The 23015-nt window shown below is 38.4% G+C and overlaps 2 protein-coding genes across 3 annotated transcripts; both read right to left on the bottom strand.

Annotated features, from left to right (window-relative positions):
- Positions 1–2610: 2610 nt before the first annotated feature.
- Positions 2611–18350, bottom strand: pggt1b (protein geranylgeranyltransferase type I subunit beta). Its single transcript, XM_004072238.4, has 9 exons — positions 16366–18350; positions 15865–15983; positions 13445–13509; positions 13094–13245; positions 11428–11560; positions 10295–10340; positions 8467–8651; positions 8060–8168; positions 2611–5398 (listed from the first exon to the last, which is right to left on the bottom strand). The coding sequence occupies exons 1-9, from the start codon at positions 16491–16493 to the stop codon at positions 5241–5243; spliced, it is 1095 nt and encodes a 364-aa protein (XP_004072286.1). The 5' UTR covers positions 16494–18350; the 3' UTR covers positions 2611–5240.
- A 103-nt stretch (positions 18351–18453) lies between these two features.
- On the bottom strand, positions 18454–22728 carry ccdc112 (coiled-coil domain containing 112). Of its 2 annotated transcripts, none has more exons than XM_020705833.2 (14): positions 22613–22728; positions 22056–22174; positions 21487–21602; positions 21219–21308; positions 20913–20988; positions 20589–20715; positions 20363–20479; positions 20092–20229; positions 19691–19812; positions 19473–19599; positions 19151–19318; positions 18888–18986; positions 18700–18818; positions 18454–18615 (listed from the first exon to the last, which is right to left on the bottom strand). In XM_020705833.2, the coding sequence occupies exons 1-14, from the start codon at positions 22655–22657 to the stop codon at positions 18585–18587; spliced, it is 1494 nt and encodes a 497-aa protein (XP_020561492.1). In that variant the 5' UTR covers positions 22658–22728; the 3' UTR covers positions 18454–18584. The 2 variants fall into 2 exon arrangements, with proteins under 2 accessions (XP_020561492.1, XP_011477310.2); XM_011479008.3 differs by having other exon boundaries at positions 22056–22177.
- Between the last annotated feature and the right edge of the window lie 287 nt (positions 22729–23015).

Here is a 23015-nt window from a genome sequence, read left to right on the forward strand (position 1 = left end):
GACAGAAGTCAAAAGCCACAAAAAAACTGTATAATTTGGTGTTATTTTAATTTAAATATATTTTTCTATTTATTAATATTTTAATAAGACTATCATTTCAGCCCCAGAGCTTGTTTTTTGTGGTTTGCTTCAAGCACAGTTAAAAAAATGAAACCTGAATGTTCAACACATTAAATATTCACTTCTACAAAAACCATTTCATTAAATGTGTTTTATGAGAATGATCTCCCTAATCCATATTGGGCTTCAATAAAAGTTAACATTTACAGTCATTCATTTTATTATTGAAAATGAAAGTAAGGTAATCTAGAAAAAAAAAGAGTAAAGCCAACAGTTGGATGCACATCCTCTCCAAATCTCAGGGGTTCCAATAAAAATCTCAGCTGAACTCCAGTAGAATTACTGACAGTTTTGACTTCTGTTTGGGAACACTAACTTGCTAAAACATAAACAACAGCGAGAGCTAATATCTGTACAGATGACACCCTACTGCTCCATAAAAAGCCACATAAGTGTTGGTGTTTTCTCGTTATATATGAATAATTAATATAATGCATTGATTGGCATGTTTTACAAGAGTTGAACAACAGAGGAGAGTGCAGTTCCTGCAGATCAATAAATGTGGTTCAGATCACCTCTGCTGGGTGGCAAATGCACCTTTTTTTAACCACTGGGTGGAATTTGTTTTTTAGAAAACAAATCCATCAAGAAATAAAAAAACTATTTTCCAACAGGGCATCGAGGAGGAGGTGAAGTGCTATGTTTTCAGGTTTTTTTTTTCTTTCAAACATCATAAGCTAAAGTGCAGCAATAGTTAGCAAACTGAGGGTTTTCAGTGGCAAATTGACAAACATTTATCAGCAAAGATGACTCTTTGTGCTGAAAGGAGCTTATATGGTTTAAGTTCATGTTAAAAACAAGAAAAAATATAGATATTTTATGTATTGCACTTGGTTGGAACAAAAGGACGGTTTACAATCTAAAAATGTGACAATATAAGGAAGTTGAATACATAAATTGAAAGCAGATGTGACCTTGATAGGTCTGCATACACTGAAAAATAATTGAAGAGAGCTCCCAATGTTGGCTGATTTTGGCTTGTAAAAAAGATTTCACAGAAACCTTTCCTGGAGGAATAAAAGAAAGTGCAGCAGGGGCTGCGCAAGGTCCCAGGTGGGACTCCACTGCGATGCTCTTCCATGTGTGTCAAGAGCACAGAGAGAGTTCCCCTCCTCCACAGCTTTAATTAGGTCTTAGTCACTGACCTAGTAAAGAAGTAAAAAAGGAAAAAAAATATCACTATCATCATCAGCCAGTGTTTTTGTGAGCCTCCACGTTGCAGGAAAACTAAAGCAATTTAGACAAATGCTAAGCCAGTTATCATCTTTCTGTTTCAAAAATAGCTGAACAGTTGAGTCACTGAGCCACAAAAAGGCTGCATGGAAGCAAATGTTGCCTTTCATTTTAGAAAGTCAGCTGTTGTGGGTGAGATATGTTTAACCCGCATGACAGGCGAAATCTCAGTTACCTTTTCACAAAGGAAAGAATGTGGCCACGTTCTCTAGATACCAGCCCAGATCATCACCCCTCCACCACCATGTCAGACAGCTGGAAACCAGCTCCAGGCAAACCTTTGCCCTAAATTCTAGATCCACAAAGGTATGGAGAGATTTTTCTGCCATTATTCAACGCAAAAATACTGTTTTGAGTGTAAAACTTAAACACATTTGTGATCTAAAAAATATTTTGCAATTGAAAAAGAAAAATACACTTAAAACTGAAAAATACGTGCAGTCAAAACAATCAGACATGAACATGAAGGTTGATGCCGATTGGTCAGAAATTCTTCCAGTCAGCTCAGAGACTGGGGCTGGTTTTTGGAGGAATTTCTGACCAATCAGCATCCACCTTCATGTCCATTCATGGCCTTTTGGTGCCATCCATGCTGTTTTGAGATCACATTTCTAGACTGAAAATAGTTTTGACTGCACTTTTTAAAAGTTTCAAATTAATTTTTCTGTTTCAAGTGCAAAATAATTTTTTGAGCACACAAAATATTTAAACTTTTACACTCCATACAAAATAAAATGAAATAAAAATATCTACGCAAGTTTTATTTACAGTGTTTGGGCCAAACTGGAAACATTACAGTAGAAATTCCAGTGTTAGTTTTTTTGTTACAAGTGTTCTGTTCTAGATTTACTGACATATACATCCACCTACACTCAACATTCCTACAAAGCATAGAAAAAATTGCCTTTATTGTTGCATCATCTATCTTTGCAATATGTATGAAAGTACTTTTCGTTAACTGCATTAAGGATGAGGCTCCGTCTCCTTCACATCTATCACTGCAGCTGCAAAAACAAGCCGTGTCCCCGTTTGCTCGCTGCTCTTGGACTAAAACAGCTGACTGCGGCGGGATGTAAGGAACAGCTGAGGCACAGCTTTCATCTGCAGAAGGAAGAGTCTTTCGAGTTTCCACTTCAAAATGAGAAGAATGATGTGGTTTTTAATCGACCAGTTTGTGTTTTCTTGCGAGAACCTTTCACACATGTCTGTTCTTGTGGATGTTGATGTGCATTTAAGAAACAGATTCCCACTTTTCCATTCTGGGTAACACTGATATTTTATTGCTTTTCATAGAAAAAAAAAAGGATCCCAAACCAATTGAAGCGCACGCCGTGAGACGAGAAATCAAGAGAACAGAAGCATTGGGGAAGCAGTGACCCAGAACAAAGATGTCAGGCACAGTACTGAGGCAAGCTGGAGGGAGCTTCTGCTGCGTCACTCAGCCGACGTGCACAGCCAAAAGGACTCGTTAGAAATGCACAGGAGATGACAACATTCTGTTTAAAGTGAGCTGGCTTTACAAAGAACTTTCAGTTTCCTTTAGCATTTACTAAAAGAAAACGTATAATAATTATAACACTTACTTTTGCTCTACGTTTGTGTCAGAGGCTCAATCAATAAAATATACACTTAACAAGAAAGAAAGAAATCTGATAAGAAGGGGAAAACATCAAAAACATATTCAAAGGAAAAACTGGTATAAATGAAGTTATTTTAAGAACCCTTATGTTCAAATTTTGCATCAAAGAAAGCCCGTCACCTCTGGGAATTTGGCCTGGACTTGGAAAGGAAAATTCAGTCACCCAAGGTTTACTTTCAATAATTGATGATTTGGATTATTTATTTATTCACTTTTCCTCCCATTTCTCATCTGTCTGGAGCATCTGAAGAGGAGGAGCGTACAGCATGTGTTTCTACACCCAAACTCCTGCAGGTAACCGAGCAGACAGACTGCTGTGGTCTCCTATTCTCCTGTTATGTTGGGTAGTGGCTCACACAGCCGCCATATGTAAATGGGCGTGGCTCTATCAGCTGAAAGCTGGAAATTGCACAAGCTGGGAATAAGAATGCTCATAAATGAAGAGGTGCAAGTCGTTGAGCCAATGTATCGGCATGGAACGGTCCAGGTCCAAATGTAAAGCTTTGATCTTTTGTTACCACGGGCGCATCAAAACCCCAGACTCACCCCTGAGTGAGAGGCGAGTGCTTTCATTGCCTGCAAGAGAACTTGTGGTGCAAAACCAACAAAGGCAAGATTGAAAAACAAAAAAAACCAAAGCCTTTACCAAGTGTAAACGGGTCAATATTTTAGAGGGGATGTCACGTTGAAAAAAGGCCACCTGTGTGTCCTGACCCTCATTGTTTCTGCTCTGGCTTTGCATCCGTTCTGCACTGAAAATAGATTAGATTCCCCATGCAGCAGACTTCAAAGGAGCATATTTCCTTTAGTGATAATGCAATCCTCTTATCGTTGCTCATTGATTTTCAGCTGGCTTGTTCTGGTCTACTCAATAAAAAAAAAATAAAAAAAATTTCAGTAGACAATATTTAACTAAGCAAAAGAAATACCAAACTCCAGCCAAGTCTCAACTATTTCATTCCCAATCAACTTTCTTTCCTGTCTCACAAGGGTTTGATATGATAACCATCTGCAGCACACGTATGACTAATGTGAACATAATAACTATAGGAGGAAATCCTTCATTTGACAATCATTTTTAATGGGTCATGTGTGTGTACTGTATGTATATGTGCAAATATGTCTATGACTGGGAGCAATTATGTCAAGATCATCATTTTCTAGTCAATTTATAATTTATTATCTTAAATACCTATGTGTATTTTTATGGTCTTTTTCATTTCTATTGCTGAAATTGCTTGAAATGAACCAAATAAATATAAATGGATACACACACTTCTGACTTGGCAGAAGTTTGAATTTCCTTACCTTAATAAAATATGGAATAATCCTTTTGGAGCAATCCATTTTGTAGAGTTGAGGGAAGCAAAGATCTCTGCCTTTACGGCTAGCTTCATAAATTTAATTGAGAATAAATCTCAGAATTATTTTCTATTTTAAAACATTGTAGAGGAAATTTTTCTTCTAGAAATTAATTTTTTTTAAAGAAATCAAAATGGAAGAATTTATCATTTCAAATGTTTGGAAAGTTTTTCCATCCGAAATTAAAATAAACTTTTTTAGAACAGCAGGTAAAGTCTCTTTTATTAACTCTTCTATTTTTTTCTAATTATTGTGCAAAAATGCTTCAGTGATAAAAGATACAAACTCAGGAGAGTAAAGACATTTTCTTTACTTTTGGTACAAAAAGCACCAAAAGGAATGGAAATGCGAGTCGGACTGCAACATGAAAACAAAGTTTGGATAGAAAACAAGAGTGCATCACTTTAGTCTAAACTAAGAATTAAAATTAGAGGGAAAAAAAGGTCAAAAGCAAGTTTCTCAAAAACCTTTTTTATAGCCGCCACCAAAGTCCATGTTAAACAGTAATTCTAAATCTAAAAATGTTATGTCCTGCATCCATGCCAGGACGTCAGCAGTGCTTAGGTTCTTATAACCATCTTTCTGAACAGGAAGCCTCCAAAAGACGACTCTTCACACTTTGTAAAAATGGAGGCATCTGGAGTTTCTTCTGGTCTCAAAGCGGACTAACTGGCACGTTGTTGTATTCCCAAAAATACATTGCACATTGTTATTGTAACTATATATTCATGAGAAAAGGCAATAGCAAGAGTATTGCTAAACAAAAGCTTGATTGGATGAACTGGAAATGAGGTCTACATATTCAAAACTCAATCATGTGAATCTTGAAACAGGGTGAAAAAAAGTCAGATGTTCCTGATGTGGGAACCTGCGTGTCAGCCTGCTGTCAGTGCTGTTGGCCACAGCTGCTCCTCCACGTCTGATGCAGCTGCTGGAGGTGTTGAAAGGCCCCCTGGGTGATGTTGAGAGCTGGGTGGACCTTCCTCAGATTGGGCTCTCCAATCAGAGACAGACCACACAGCCCAAAGTAGGCATGGAGCGGATCTGGCAGAGTAAAGAGGGAGGGAAAAAAACACAAAAGGAGAAACTGAGATTAAAAGTTGAAATGAACACTTGTGGTTAAACTTTAGCTAATGGATCTGTAAAAGAATAAAGAAAAAAAGGAAAACAATGTTTATGTTTTTCTGTAGTTCTAAAGCAAAGATCTGCTTTCAGGTCACATCCAAACACGGCTTGTGGAAAGAAAAAGGGAATAACTAAACTAAGGAGATGCAATTGTTTAAAACAACTAAAAGCCTATATTTCAGACTGAAGGGGGACTGTGTGTAATTGCTTGAACATAAACAAAACCCAAACAAGTTAAAATGCTACACAACTTCAAGAAAACTTCAAAAAGAAAGATGAAGAAAGTAGATTTGGTTAGCTTGTGGGTTTAGAATTCATTCTTCTTTATAAAATGTTGTATTTGTGACAGTGAGGGAAAACAAAAGTGACCGAACAACTAGAAGGTTAAAGGTTAACTAAAATATTTTAGTTTTCTAAGTAGTGAAAAGTAAAAGTTAGATTATCTTTAGCTTTTTTCTTCTCAGTTATTAGCAAAAGTTAAAAAAAAACCTTCTCTTCAGAGTCAACATGATGGTAGTTTTTTTTTTTTTTTACTTCATTTTTTTGTTAAAACTACGATATACGAGACTTAATTTCCAGTTCATTTTAACTTCATCTTTACTTGATTTTGATGAAGTAAAAGACAAAACTTGCATATGTATGAGAGACACTTCTGGACAGCCCGTTATAGTCGGACTGCAACCTGTTCTTGGGATGAATGGATGGTGGGATTTTGGCCAAAAACCTTCATCCATCAGTGTGAGCATTTAGGATGAGACATGGCTGGATCTTCCAGTACGACGACGATCAAAACACATCGCCAGGGAAACAAGGGAGTGGCTACGTAAGAAACCTTTCAAGATTCTGGAAGGGTCTAGTCAGTCTCTGGAACTCAATCCAAAAGAGAATCATTAGGAGGAGGTGAAAGGAGGACAACTTTGGCCAAAAATCCAACCAGTGTGACTCAGAGATAAACACCTGAGTACTGAACAGTGCAGCTGAAGTTTTCCAGATTCCTTGTATTTCTTGCAAGATGAAGATTAAAATAAATATGTGTACAAATAATCAAGTAAACAAGAATTAATGTCAACTCCATTCATGTTTTATTTTCCTAAAGTTCAGCCCACTGTTGTTTTTCCACGTCAAGATAATCCAAAGGGAACATTATTTGAATATACTACGACACTGGATCCTCACGCGTATTTGCAAAATTCAAAGTCTTTCCACAGGTTGGACTGTTATGATGGCTGGTTCATTTTCTTTTTACTGCCATCACATGTGTTGTCCACTGTGATGACACTTGGTCGTTTTTATGTTATAGTAAAATATACTGTGGCTATATTCAAATAATATTTTCTAGTATTGCTTATAATGAATTTGTTTCATTTAGAAAGGGTTTTATAGTGGTTCAGGTCAATTTGATTAACAATTTGCCACAGACGGATCCATTTGGTTGGATCGTAGGAATATAAAGTGATTCCCAAATGAATCGTTACTCCCTTACCAAAATAAAGGAAGACCGACTGGCACCTCTGTCTTCACCAACCACAGTGCTGAGATGAACCTTTGACCAAATTATTATTTTCTGCTCCATTATACAAATACACTTTTGAACAGTCAAACAATGCAATTTCCTGGATTCATTTTTTACCTTCTGTCCCTCACAGTTTATGATGAACATTACAGACATCTCTCATCTTTCTGAGTGGAACAGTTTACTTTTTTTGCTCCATCGTGTGCATTAAGGCCAAAACTTCAGCTCAACAGGACTGATAAAGTTTCTAAGTATATGGGTCAACTTGTTCAAATTGTCATTTTTGTTCACCGTAAGGTTATTTATTTGAATCTAAGCCTTTGGATAGTTCTCTTAATTGACTTAAGGCGGAGTGCTTTCATTTAAAAAATTAAATGATTGAGTTGTTATAGCGTTATACCAAACCTTTTTGACCGATTGTGAGGGATGATCAATAGTCACCGTCTGTGCTCGCTACAGATAATCTCCATCCATTCCACAAATAAGAGGAGCAACTATAAACTTTTCCCCCCTCTAAAATCACCTCACTCAAAGCCCATTGTGTTCTGTTCCAGCTCGTCTTATTCCAGTAACGTGAGGAGCTGGAGCTGTTGTGTCCTCTGGCCATCAGCAGACACTCACCTCATCAATTACCCATAACAATGGTAAGCATGAACACAAATACACACAGAAGTTTAGAATTACAAGAGCCTTTCCATTGATTTCAAGCAAAACAGGAAACCACAGCTCCACCCTGACCTCTGTGCATCTGTGAAAGACGAGGCTCAAAAAAGAGGTGAAGTGAGACAAAGAACTGAAACTCCTTACATTCAAGATCTCTCTATACATTAATGGATAGCTTTGAAGCTATACAAATGAACACAAACCTATACAAGATCAGAGAACAGTATTCTTGACATTCAGTCCTGCTCCACCCCTGAGGCATCGATAGTACAAAGAATGAAAACAAGCAAAAATGACACCGGATTGAATCAGTTATGTAAAGGTTTAATGAGGAAAGGGGGCTGTAGCAAGCTCAGTTTTTGTTTGTCCCTATAAAGATTTAATCTACAAGTCATCTGATTTACCTGGATGGCTATCTGGCCACTTGGCAAAGCCTCCAACCAGCCGGTCTTGTGTGGAGAGGATGAAATTTCTGTTCTTTTCAAAGTTTGTGTAACGAAAAACACCCAACAGCTGCAACAAAGAACATAGAATGAGGTTTGTCTGGAAATAAAATCCTGAAATTCCTTCTTTGCTTTAAAATCACACAAAGAAAACTTAAGTGAGACATCGGGAAATGACAAACATTTCGACTAAGACAACAATGTAGCCTGCTTTAAAATATATGGGAACAACAAAATATATTTTTTGTACAACTCTGTATTTACAAATATTTTATTTTCGCTTTTGAGTTTTGAGTGAATAAAGTTTTTCAAATGGAGCCAGCCTGTTGACGCATGCAGGAAGGTTTGCACGTGAATGTGGGTCTTACCTCTAGAGTGGCTCCCACCCAGAAGGAGTAACATGTGTCTACAGGCTTGTTTGGCCGTCCGTGGAAACCGCTTTGCTGCCTCATGATGCACCAGCGCCGGATCCGATCCAGTTCCCGCGGACTCAGGGCCTCCTCCAGCCGGCCCATGAGACACAGCGAGGCGATGGCGCAGTACGTCCAACCACCTGGACGCACAGACGGGCACGAGCATGAAACATGTGCCACTCGAAAGGCTTCTGGGTTCCCTTCTGATGATGACTCAAAGATGGATTGTGGAGGAACAGAAGGGGGTGGTTCAACACAAGCTGACATATTTCCTTCAGTCATTGTACTATAAATGAAAACTATATTAATGCAACCAAAGTCTTTTTTAATAGCATTTTGAGCAAGATAACAGTTTGCTGCTAACACATTTTAAAGGTCAATGACTCAAAGGCTTGAATGTCAGAGTCATAACAAGACTTCCGGAACATGAGTTACCACAGTTTAGCGTTTTCTTCATCATATTTGACTAATTTTAACGATCCCAGTGGATTTAACAGACTCTCTTACCTCCATCACTGCTGTGTGTGTGTGTGGGTGTGTTGGGGGGGGGGGGGGGGGGGGGGGTGTGTGAAATGGTGTAAATCTATCATAGTGTTTCAGAAGTCTCTAATTAACAGAGTTTACTGCAGCAAACTGAAGGAACAGGAAGAGAGAGCAGGAGTGGAAATCTTTTAATCTATCATCAAAGCGTTCCCAGCTGTCTTTTAGTTATGAAGTTTTTAGCCAAAAATCAAAGAACCTATGTTGCCTTCTAGGACATAGTTTTTTTGGAGAGTGGCAGTTGTAGAATTTTGCCTCCGAGTTTTGGGCTGGTACCCCAACCCCGTCGCAGGGGGGCCATGGCATGTTTTTTGTCTTTTTCCAACTATTTTTTGGTCTGCTCCTGATTCCCAACGATTTGAATAAAGAAATACTCAGAAATGCACTTTTGAGCTTAATTGTCTTGATATATGATCTCCATCGGAAAAATTACACAAGAACAAGCTAAAAACAGTATCTTTTTTATCAGAGCGGCTCTTAAACAAAACAAAAGTAAATGCGTTATTTGACGGCGAAAGTATACAGGAAACGATCATACATAAATATAAAGAGGAAATGAAGAGAAAAAGAGGGGAAGAAAAACAAGGGTTTCTATAATTTCATGTTTCATGCACAGAGCTACACAACTATCGACAACACAAAGTAAACATGGGTGCACATTAAAGCAAACAGTGTGGGAGGTCTCAGTGCAGAGAAAACAGAGCTAAGGGGTAGACGGTTAATGGGCCGCAGCCAAGAATCTGAACTGAAGCTTTGACAAGAGAAAAGTGAATAAAAACTGTCTTTAAAGGAGAGACATATATCACCAGATACAGTCAGCATCCTGAAGGTGAAACGCTCCCTCTAATCAGAATTCAGTGAGTTTCAGTTGTCATTTATGTTTTTACAGTCCTCTGCAGAATTAACGATGGAAAAAACAAACACGATCATCTTCCCTAGCAAATATCAAAACGTGCCACAGCTTTGTAGAAGGAAGCCTTTGTGTTAGAAAAAAACAAGACCCATTTGAGAATTTATAAGAAAATGTGTCCACAGAGATGGCTTTGAATAGCTAATCCTTTAATCACAGTTACTGTGAAAACAGGCACAAATCTGCCAGGGGGACATTAATCCTTTTAACTTGAAAGCAGAATTGAATCTCTATGAATTGATTTCATTTAGGCTGTCAATGCTAAACATATTTACTCAGGAAGCAAATGTTACTCTTATAGGTACACAAAATTTACAAAATCTTTGTACTAACCGTGAGATTCTCTTCCAGCTCCCTGGCCAAAACCACTGTCATACGACTGTGGAGACAAAATAGAGTTAACATTAAATAGAACATTTTTGTCAAGAATTAAAGCATAGATCTATTATTTCATTCTTAAAAACATCAAACACTTGAAGCACCTTCAGCTATTATTTAAGCATAAAACAGGAACAGCCTCAGGTAGGATCTTTAATTTCTTATGTTTAATTTACTTTTTTTTATAACAATGAATCATGAACTGAATGGTATAAATCATTCTCTTTTTAAACCCATAACTTTACGCTAGTTTAACAAGTATTTGTTCTGTTGACCCTTTTGAAGCGGCTCTCAGTGTGTCTGTGAAGTTTTCAGCACACTTTACAAATGCTACATATATCCTCAGAAGCTTCAAAATGAACATGTTTTTTAAAAGAGTTGCATGGCTTTTATGCACGGAAACACCTGCAGCCAGTTCCATGTGAAAGGCTGCTCTGACCTATTTAGCTTCAACAGACAGTCCAACTTTGTTTTGGGAGATGAGCTGGAATTATGCAAAAATGATGATTTGTTTGCCAATCTTTCAAAGTGAAATATGTTTTTTTTAGAAATAGAAAGAATGACAACAAACTTTCGGGGGAAAATCTGTAGTAAAGTTAGTTAATTGTAAATGAGTTTCATAGGGAATAATGCTAGGTTTGAAAATGCATTCTGAAACAATAGCTTCAGTTTAGGCAAGTTTTTAGGGAATATGAAAACAAAAAGCTGATGTTCTCTCTACAAGAGGCACAGAAGGGCTAAGGTGCCTGTAGCCTCATGAAAATCAAACATTCGGAATAAAGTGAAACATTTGTTTGGAATAGAAACCCTCAGCTTCAGCTTTAAGAGCTTGTGGCACAGCTCAGCCCCCCCTCTCCATTTATTAATAATGAAGTGTTTCCAGGCACAGTGCCACCTGGTGAAAGCAGGTGGTCTTTTCTTCACATCCAAGTTTTGCAGCACTGCTCTGAATGGTGCAGAGACAGCAATTACACACGGAGCGGCCTGACTCAAATGGGTTTCTTTCCATTCACTGCGTCCACACAGAAGATTTCGGAAGTGCAGCGACACATTGAAGTTTTGGGTTTTTTTTTTTTAAATCTACTCACCAAACTACCTCGAATGTACTCAATGGCCTTTTGAATGTTCATGCCTGACCAGTCATCCAGCATGAAGCAAATGCAAGCTGCGCAGTAGATGAACCGAATGTCGTTTTCACTTCCTTCTGGCACCGAATAAAAACTGAAAGACAGAAACAGGAAGAATAAGCAACTATTATAAATCCTGTAAAGAATAGAATGGAATAGAATGGCTTTATTGTCATTGTGCATAGTACAATGAGATTTAAGCTAAAGGCAGAGTAATTGTCAGACATAAAAATAAAAACAATTGAAACTTTTTTTCTAAATATGAAACAAGAGTAGGCATAGCGTTTGTGTCTGATGCATTTGAAAAAATCCTGGAAATTCTTTGATTTCTTTGGATGAGATTATTATAAAAGAGAACAAACACGGTGGTGTGTTAAGCCAAGATGTCATGTTGAGTATGACTATATTTTTCTTTTAAAGATAAAACCACATAAGCATCTTTCGCTTTTTAATAATGTACTTGTATTTTACACCCACACAAACAACCCTCCATTAAGGAAAAAAACAAATGTCTATCATTTTAGTCATGTATTTATTACACTATATTACCAAAAGGATTGGCTCACCTGCCTCACACATGAAGTGCCATCCCATTCCTAACCAAAGAGTTCAATATGATAGAGTATTTTGGAGAAATTTTTTCACATTCTTCCACATTGGTGAGGTCGGTCACACACTGATGTTGGTGGAGAAGACCTGGCTCTCAGTCTCTGCTCCAATTCATCCTAGAGGTGTTTTATGGGGTTCAGGTCAGAACTCTGTGCAGGTCAGTTAAGTTCATCCACACCAGACTCTGTCATCCATGTCTTTATGGACTTTGCTTTGTGCATCGGTGCACAGTAATATTGGAGGAGGAAGAGCCCCGCTCCAAAATGCTCCCACAAGGTTGGGAGCATAGATTTGTCCAAAATGTTTTGGTATCCTGAATTTCAGAGTTCCTTTCACTGGAACTAAGGGGCCAAGCCCAGGTCCAGAAAAACAACCCCACACCATAATTCCTCCTCCAACCAATTCCACACTCTGCACAATGCAGTCTGAAATGTAGCGTTCTCCTGGCAGCCTGCTAACCCAGACTCGTCCATCAGATTGCCAGATGGAAAAGCGTCATTCATCACTCCAGAGAAAGCGTCTCCGCTGCTCTGGAGTCCAGTGGTGCCGTGCTTTACACCACTGCATCCGACGCTCAGCATTGCACTTAGTGATGGCTTGGATGCAGCTGCCACGGAAACCGATTCCATGAAGCTCTCTGCGTTCTGTACTTGGGCTAATTTGAAGGTCACATAAGTTTGGAGCTCTGCAGCAATTGACTGTGCAGTAAGTTAGCGACCTCTTTGCACTATGTGCTTTAGCTTCTGCTGCTTGCTGGATAACTTTTGAATGTTTTGCTAAGTGAATGCTTTTTTTGTCGCCGTTTCAATAAACAAATAGTAATTCTATTGGTTAATGTGGCTTTAAAACTCAGCTAAATGGTCAAAGTCATGTGACTGTGAATGGAAAAGGCTGGTGTGTGTGATGCTGTCGGTTTATGTTAAGAACGCTGGTGTTCACATGACCTCAGGTGTGGTTGAGTCAGAGTGCAAGTGTCGGCGTAGATAAGCGTGAAAGTGTAACACGTGTTTGTAATGACCTTCCATCCTCCAGCTGCAGAGCTCTGAGTCCAGCCAGACAGCCCTGCTTGTTAACTCGACTAAGATCATCGCCCAGGATCAACAGCGAGCATAATCCGGTGTATGTCATGGCTACATGTCCGCTGTCATAAGGATGGAGCACACCTGGACCCTGAGGAGGAAAACGCCAAAACCGAACATTTTTCAGAAAAATCCTGAGAGAGGAAAATAACATAAGAGGTTTTAGCTTCAACAGTCAAGCAGAAATAAATAAAATATGTTAAGACATGCACGTGTGCTGTTTGGGGTACTTTAAGTAGACAACCCAAAAAATAAGTAAAACCCATACTGGAATTTAAAAAAAAAGGTACCTTCGTGCTGTAAGGAATTCCAATATGCGATGATCCTCGAAACCCACAACGACCCAGATTTGACTCTGAAAGACAATTAGGGGAGAGCTCTTCATTACAGGGATCTCATGGAGAAATAGATAGGAATGAATGAGGACTCTACAGAGCAACCCCTTCAAAAGGGAACAAAAAGATGAATGAACCCAGCTGTTGGTAGTTCTGTAAAGAACAGGATCTCAAACTATAGTGGTTAGACTACCGGTAATCTTTCTCTTAATTTTGGCTCTTAATTCAAGAAAAATCTAGGAGAAACATCCCCTCCTCGCAGTGAAAGGAGCCACTTCAGAAAGTTTAGATATCTGTTCAGACACCTCCAGGGATGTCCTACCATGAGGAGGCCTTCAGGAAGACCCAAGATTTGCTAAAAGAACATATAACTCTTGTTTTGTAACAGGAGGGTTTGTGTTAGCTATGGAGAAAGGGGGGAAAAATGTAGAGGATGCAAGGTTTTTTGGACCTCGGGTCATGCTGCTACCTCCAAAAATCTGGAACCAAGAGCAGGGGGGGGGTATGGACATCAATACAGCATGTTCTCATGATTGTCTGCATATTAAATGTTTTAAAAAGAAAAAAATTGAGGATAACAATTGTTGCTCAAACCTCTGTGATGGGATTTGAAGCATTTCTCCCTCTAGTTATATTATAGTTATAAATAACAAACTGTATCCACAGTGTAATCTTTTTATTTTAATAATAATTTAATTATATTCTCAACTGGTGAAGAAGAAACAGTACACTGCTGCCACCTCCTGGCCATGACAGGAAAGGCACACTGAAGCTCCAATGAGCCAAAGCGTTGTGGCAGTTAGACTAAGATAAATATGACTGCGTACTTTATTTTAATGTTGTGTGACTTTGCTGTAAAGTTATTTTTTAACTGGACGAAGAAATGTAAAAATCGAATTCTAAATCAAAAATGCTGACATTTCAGTAATAATAATAATGGATTGGATTTATCTGCGCTTTTCAAGACACCCGAAGCGCTTACATTGTGTCCATTATTCATTCACTCCTCATTCATACTTGGTGATGGTAAGCTACGGTTGTAGCCACAGCTGCCCTGGGGCAGACTGACAGAGGTTCGCGCCTACGGCCCCTCTGACCATCACCGGGATCATTCATGCGCATTCACACACCAGTGGAGCCACACTGGAGGCAAGGAGGGTGAAGTGTCTTGCCCAAGGACACAACGACATTTTGGCTGGTGGGAGCGGGGATCGAACCGCCAACCCTTCGATCATTGGACGACCCGCTCACATCTCACATCCTTAATGTAAAGTTTGTTGACCCACAACCTTGACCCAACAATAACCTTTTAAAAACAGATGATGTCCCATCAGGAAGTCAAGCGTTTCTCGAAATCTTTAGTTTCAGATTTAAACAGAGTGAACTAGTAATCTAAAATATGGTGACCTCAAACCCCAGTTAAGCAGAGATTCCCATCATTCAAACCTAGAAATATTTTGAATATTTGGCAACTTGGCAGCTTTAAAAAAAAGAGAGAGAAATAATAAGATAATAAAAGCAGGTAGTGGAAAAACCCTCCTTTCTCTCATTGTTAGCTTTAGCTCCCACAACCATTAGAGGTTAATGGGAGGACCCTATTGTCAAGTGTGCAAAAATCTCTCAGGTAAGTTTACAATTTACATGACGGCACAGCGTTCTAAACTTCACTCCGAGAATTCGATTGTTGATTCGTTACCAAAAGCATAGAACTTATGGAGATGACAGTGGACTTCAGGAAGAACCCTTCTCCACTTATAATCATCAGCAGTCCTCTCAATGGACACATGGGTTCCTAGGGTCTACTACTAGTGGACCTACCACAGAAGAAGGCGGCCCAGCAGAGGTTTTTTCTTCCTGCGTTAACTTTAGAAGTTCAACCTGCCTCAGGAGCTTCTGACCATCATCTACTCTGCAATAACCCGGCCTGCCCAGACCACATCCATCTGGTTTGGATCTGCAACCAGACGAGACACGGACAGGCGGCAGGGAACCATCAGGTCTGCAGAGCGGATTAGAGATCCCAACCTTCCCTCCATCCAGGTCCTGTACCTTTCCAGGTAAATCCTTCACATGCCCCACACAACCTTTATAGACTCCTCCCCTCAGGCCGGCGTTTCAGAGCTCTGTATGTCAAAACCACCCGCAACAAACACTGCTTCATTTAGTAATTTATTTATTTCATGATTTTTCTTTTTCCAGTCCTTGTATGTATGTGCACTTAAAGCTGATTCTGAAATCCCTTTTTTTCACTTAGTTTGAGGCCCTTACCTGATCCCAGTTACCTTAAACTCAAAGTTTACCTTCTGATCCAGCTATGAAAAACAAAGAATTGATGTCTAAACCAGATTTACAAGACCATAAAATGTGTGACTTACTGTCATCTGTAGGCAGAACTTGCTGTGAGTAAATCCACTCAATGATGAGGTCTTTATCGATTACATCAAGGGAACCCAGGACATCGAGACCAGACAGGGCAAAAAATACTATAGATAATCTGAAAATATATTATAAACGGGAAAAAAGATCAGTATAATAAACCATAGAGCTGTGCGTGGCAGCATGAAGATCAGATGTTAACCGCTGAAGCAGGAAGGAACATTCACATCTGTAGCGAAACTAAGAAAATTCTTAATTATGTCACTATTTGAGCTTCGAGTCTAAGTTCGGTTGAAGACCACCAGGTGTTGGCAAAATTGTCTTCAAACTTAACTTAAACTGTTAGACTACATAACTGAAGTTAGAAAATAAGCATCAGTCAAGCACAAGCCTGCATTCACATTTCAAGTGCTGCTAAAACACAACTACTAGCTCAGATGCTAATCAAGTTCTTCAACAGAAGGAATTGGAGCGCGAGCTTTTCATTTAACTGTCCTCGCCTTGTAGTTTCCAACGACGCGTATCTTTCCGGTAACACTTGAAGTGTTCGCTGAAAAAACCGTACATGTCGGTCTTTTAGGAAGTCTATTTGCTCAAATTCTTCTAACTGTTTCTCTTCTTCCGCCATCTTTGATTCCGGACCTATGAGAAATCTCTTCCGGTACTTTCGTTCTTTCAAAATAAAAGCATCGTGTCTTGTTTTCTTTTTTGCGCTTTCTCTTACTGTAAGGTTATTGGTAGCTGCTAATAGGCCTACAGATTGTTTGTTTTATTGCATAAAACTGTATTTAATATACTGTTCATTTATTACATTTTCTGCAGAAAATACTTCCTGCTTTGTCTTAATTTTGCCCAAGAAAACTGCATGACTCATGGTTAAATATTACCTATCAAATCAACCTTTATTTATATAGCACTTTTCCAACACATGTCACTCAAAGTGCTTTGCATAAAATATAATCAAATTTAAAACAAAATGACACGACAAACAATGAGCGAATGATAGAATGTAGAGACCTGGCTTTGTCCTGAAGTGGGGAAACAATATTTTGGGGACATGTCCACATCAGTGACCCCCCACCCAAGTTCACGGACTGCACTACCTCAGAACCCCCCAGATCCGATCAAAAGAGTCAGAGAGATCCCACTGCAGTGACCCAGATCACTGAGTGTGAGGAAACTGGTGATTCTAAACAGGACTGTAAAATAGGTAAATTAGGTTCGTTCCCCTTTTCAGTTTCCAACACACAGAAATAAAGAATAACGACTCAGAGACAGTTACTTATCTTTTGTAGATTTACTCCGCACAAGGACCACAGATTTGTACGCAGGGTTACAGACAGATGAACAAAGTGCATTCAAAGTCTGAACAACGGGGTTCAGCAAAAGGCCTGGCATATATACCTTGCATTTGCATATCCAGAACCTCATTCGATGGATCATGGTGTGAAAAACACACCCACAGACTGTTGCAGGCTAGATGCTCGAAGGTCAGAGCACCTAAAGTGTCAGATCTCTTGCAGACATTTACCAGAACGCATACACCAGAACACACAAAGATGAAAAAGGGAGGATGTTAAAGGAATGTTGCGAGACAATAGTCTTGGTTGTGCTCTGTCTGGAGTGTAATATAATTTTGAGATGATAATACATAGTAAATCAAGGTTAAGCCATTAATGTAATAAAAGGTAAAAGTTAGTTTAATAAAATGCAAAAGGGAGTGTCTAACTATTCTCTTTCTAATCATTCCTAACACTGAGAAGGGTCAGTCAGATGTGGAGGATCCCTATGAGGAAAACACAGGAGTTACAAATAAAATGTAAAAGTAATAAAAATTAAAATATATTTAAAACAGGAACAAGAAACAAATAATTACATAAACCTTAACAGACATATAAAATGGTAAGTGTGACTAAAAAAATACTAAAAATCTGTGATCTACTCTGATCTACTCTGTCAAATGCAGCACTGAGATCCAGTAGTACCAGGACTGAGAGTTTCTGACAGTCCAGGTCACACCTAATATCATTTGCTATTTTAACAAAGACCATCTCTGTGCGGTGGTTTGTTCTAAACCGGACTGATATTTTTCAAAGATCTTATTTCTATTTAAAAACTCATTAAATTGGATTACAACAGTTTTTTTTCCCCGATCATTTTACTTGAAAATGGCAAGTTGGATACTGGACTATAATTGTTGTAGTTGTTTGGATCTAAATGACTCTTCATCAGAAGAGGCCTCACAACTGCAGGGAAGACACCGGTCTGTAGAGAGTAATTTACAATATTTAAAAGCTCTAACTTAAAGAAGTCGTAAAATGTTTTTAACAGTGATGTGGGAATTGGGTCTAAAAGGCAGGTGGTTGGCTTTAACTGGGAGAAAACTTGACCAAATGCCACAGCAGCAACCAGGACAAAACTCTCCAGTGTTTCCTCTGATAGATGCAATGCTATAGTTTCATTCAAAACAACACCTTTTTGAGTTAAGAGACCAGATCTAATAGCATTGATTTTACTCCTGAAGTGGAACCTATGCACTCATTAATAGGCTTATAACATTCGGACAAAAAAAAAACCTTAACAATATGTACTAATGATGCAATTATAACATATTTTATTTGAATGAACATCTTAAATGTGCAAAATGAAGATTTTTCCCATTTACAGATCCTTAAAATTGTATTTAAATGAAGTGGATTCCTCTGTAAGGCCAAGATCCTCACAGACCTTGCCTCCAAGTAGGAACAGCTCTGCAAAAAACAAAGACTTGCTTTATTCTTCAGTTAGCTCTGCAAGATTCATTAAAGAAAAAAAAAAAGTTTAGAAAATCTGACCGATGAAACATTTGAAGGAGAGGTCCTCCTCCTGATGGCCCAATGTGTTTCATTCGCTCCTGCCAACCTTTAGTGGGGCGAATTAACCTGGAGGGGTCTCTGCTGATATGTTCATTAACCTGTAAAATAAACAAAAGTCTCATTGAATGTTTTTTTATCTGCTTGTTTAATCACTTGTTAATATTTACCTTCTCTTTTAGTTTGGCAGCAATTTGTTCTCGTCTCTCCACCTCTTCTTTTTCTCTCAGATGTTTTTCGTGCAGCTTTGCTTCCACCTTGCGAAGATCCTGTTTAGGTATGACCAAGTCATTAGCTTCCTGAAGTATGTTAACATCAAAACACTGTCTTTAAAGGTTTACACTGAAAAAACATCTAGTGGGAAAATCTGGCTTTGACCGTATTGACTACCTTGTTAGTTTTCTGATGTCACTGATATTTTTAGACTCCGTACCCTTTCCTGGAATTGTTTGATGACCTTTGCAGCCTCTCTTCCTCTCTCCTCCATTTCTCTCCGTTCCTCCTCTCTCCTTGTCTTCGCTCCTACAGCCTCCATCTCTCTCCTTATTTTCAGCTGCTCTACTAAGGCTAGTTTCACCTCCTTCTGCCGACGACAGTTCTCCTAAATGTTGATAGATACAGAACATGGTGAAAGCAGAAACATGAACCCATTGAGACGTCATCTTTTTTTCCATTTTGATCATTTGGGGAACAAAATGAAAACTTGAACTGTGGTTCCTGATGACAAACACTTGCAAAGACTAAAAAAAAAGCACCTCCTCCAGTTTTCTTCTTTGAATCTCCTTCGCAACTCTCTGTTCCTCTTCTTGTTCCTCTTTCCTTTTCTTCTCTTCCCTCCACTTCTCCAGTTGCCGTGCTACTTCCTTCCTTTCTTCTGTAGTCCTACAACAGGATTCAAGAAGAACAACTGTAAAAACAGAAATGTTACTCTTTGGAGACTCCACTTTGGAGTCCGACTTTCACGGAGATGTACCTGTGCCTGTCAGCCAGGATCCGAGCCTCCTCCTCTGCTCTTTGTGCTTGTTCAGTTTCCTCTTGGCTGTGTTTCCTAATTTGATGTTCTTGTCGTTTACTGGCTTTCCAAAGCTGGATTGCCTGAACATATCAAAATGTAATACAAAAGAAAACATTAGTTCTTTGGTTTTAAAGTGAAAGGAAGTTGAGTTTCTGTCCTTCAAAATAAAATAGCAAATTGTAACGCCACGTCATTTCCTCCTGTTATTGTTGCCATAGCAATGATGCTAGTAGACAAAAGTTAGCCATCATTGTTCTATAAGTGTTTGTTCATTAACAAATAGAAAAAACAACAAATGAGCAAGTTTATTTAGGTTCCACTTTAAAATGTTTTCTTTGAACACATTCTGCGTTTCTCACTTTTTTCTTCTTTTCCTGAAGTGAGAGCAGCTCCAGATGCCAGCACTCGTGCCGTTTTATCTCCTCCGCTGTTTTGTCTGGTAGGTGCAGTTTGGCCTCGTTCCTGTAGGACGTTTGTCCACGGTGCTTCGTCCAGATCTGTAAACCCGACAGGAAGCTTTAACCTGCTTGGCTGTAACATTTCTAAAAATAAATAAAGCGAGAAATGCTTTCGAAAAAGAAAAAAAGAAAAAAAAAGACAAGCAGGACCAAGAATGACAGTATACCCTACTCTTAAAAAGACTTGGTGGTCACATTGATCCCATCCTCCGTAAGGACCTCCAGTCTTCTGCAGGAAATCCTCTGGTGCTCTGACCTCTGCTGGGAGGTCTCTGTTGTGGAGTTTGATCTATGGGAAAAACAATGGAAAACATCTGCAGCTTTTTCCTCTTATCACTATTAAATAAACACTAAGATGGGGAAAAACACAGACTGAGGCAAACTGAAACCAGGCAAACCTTAGTAGTGGGGGCTGATGGTAATTTAGGGTTCAACTTTACAGTAAGGCTCCAGTTTTCAATTTTCTTTTCATAAGCAGAGATCTCCAGTCGGACTATCATCTCCTCCTTCAAATACTTCTCAAAACTGACAACAAAATAAAGAAACAGTGTCAAAACAAACCACAAGAACAGATGCATTACATCCAATGTTAGAATCAGCGCATTTGCTGCACTAAAAATTACTTGTTTTTTTACACAAAAGTTTAGAAAATAGCAAAGTAATTAATGTTTTCTTGGGAAATATTATATTGTCTTTTTCCAAAAAGGGATGTAGTTCATTACCATGAGCGCTGCTCCTCCTTTAGATGATTTATTGAGGTTTCCACATCCGACATGATGTCTTTAAGCCGTTCAATCACTAAAGATTAAAAGTAAAAGGCAAAAATGTGATCAACAAACTGTCTTAAAAGACACATACTTAGATTTTACTCACACTGCAGTCAATATCAATAATAGAGAGTGGTGGTTATTTATAAAGCCAGTTTCAATAAATGTCTGAAAAGGGACTTGATCTAATAAACTCACACATTTCTTATCATTAAGTTTTAGTTTTTGTGGTTTTTTTTGGAAAAGAAAAACCAAACTTACACTCTGGAGTTGGTTTCACATCAATTAGATGATGCTGGAACTTTTGCACATCCTTCTGAATTTTCACGAGTTGCTTTTGAAGACTCGCCCCTGAAGAAAGAGCCTCATGAGCACAGTGTTGTTGGTTTGCGTTGCTGACGCAAGTGAAGAATACCAGGAAGTAAGGGATTTGGTGTCGCAAGTCTTTAAACTCCTCCAATGTAAAGTGGCTCATCCAGTGTACATGAAAAATGTGACGGTACAGGTAAAAGAAAAAAACAAAACTCACTTTCAGCATTTCTCTCCTTCTCCAGTCTGTCCTCATACTCCTCAAGATTTCCACATACTTCTGTCAAGCCATACTTTTTGCACTTCAGTGTGCTCTCGTTCTCCAACTTTTCAATCCTAGGAAAAATGCATTCATAATTGGTGAGTTTGTGACAAAAGACCCACTACTATGAAAACGGAGTAGGAAAATTAAAAGCAAATTTCTAATAAACTCCTGCCGCTCTGCAGAAACTGTGTCTTAGAAACCAACAGAGGTTTTGGACTTTGACCAAAAACAGCATAATCATAAATAAAAGACCACTGGGAATGCTTTAACAAAAGATCAAAAGATGACTGGAGTGGGACTTTTAAATGACAAAGCAAAAGTTAGAATTTAAAAATATCACAAATCTTTTTTTAAATGATTAGAAAAATGTTTTGTGGAAATATTTAAGAGAAGTTTGTATGAAAAACGAGATATGAAAAAAGACAGTTGGTGACCCATGTCTTATTGATTTCCCATTGCCCTGTAGTATCTGTTGTTACTATTTATTATTTACACTTAAAACAAATCTAAATAGCCTCACTCACAGTCTTCTGTTCTTCTCAGCTTCCCGCAGAAACAGCACAATTGTCTGTTTGCGCCCAGAGTTGTCCACTCTGTCACAGGCTGCTGAGGCACATCCATGCTGGACACTTGGTTCTTCTTCCTCCTCATGTAGACATGAACATGGAGAAAAACAAGGTGGAACAATATGTCCGATAATGCAACACCCCAACCTTTTACACTTTTAAATGGAAACACTATTGGCACTTATTCAATTTGCTCTAATTCAATTTTCGGACAAAAGCAAACAATGCATATTAGTTTCTTCAGTAGTGAGCAAAAGAAAAAAAAGAAGAAAAAAAGCATTGCAAAACCGCTACAGTAATCAGCAACCACTCGGTATATTATAGAAACTACCCCTTAAATAATAAATTTAAAAAAAGCTCGTTATTCATCCTCGTTAGAGTTTGAAATTGTATCATTATCAACAATTAATAATCTAGTTATGTAATCCAAAAACATTACTTGCTCTCCACTCATATCAAATATAGTAACATAAGTATATTATAAAGTTCGTATTAATCAATTTGGATTAATTTACCGAGAACAGTTCGTTGTCAAAACCACAGGTTGCTAGGACAGCCATGTTCACGTGAGTCTGAGCCAAAGCAAACTTTATTTAAAAACCTTTTGACAACAAGTACCAACAAAAGGGGGCGCCAAATGCCCAATGTCATTGATTGAACACGATTCCAGGGGAAGATTCCCCTCTAGACTGGAAAAGACAAATAACTTGTTCACATCTTTACATTAATTTTTTTTCAGTTTTCCAAATATAGATATAATTGAAATTAAAGTCAGAATTTTCTATGTCCCCTTTTTTCTCTCCATGGCCCCTAATCCTCGTCTGTAAATATCTACTGTTCTTGTGAAAATAAAATAAATGCTTCCTAATGCAATAACTATTGTTTTTTAAATGTTTTGAGCAAAGTATTTTGGAGGGT

Source organism: Oryzias latipes, chromosome 9 (assembly GCF_002234675.1).
Source record: "Oryzias latipes chromosome 9, ASM223467v1".
Lineage (NCBI taxonomy): Eukaryota > Metazoa > Chordata > Actinopteri > Beloniformes > Adrianichthyidae > Oryzias > Oryzias latipes.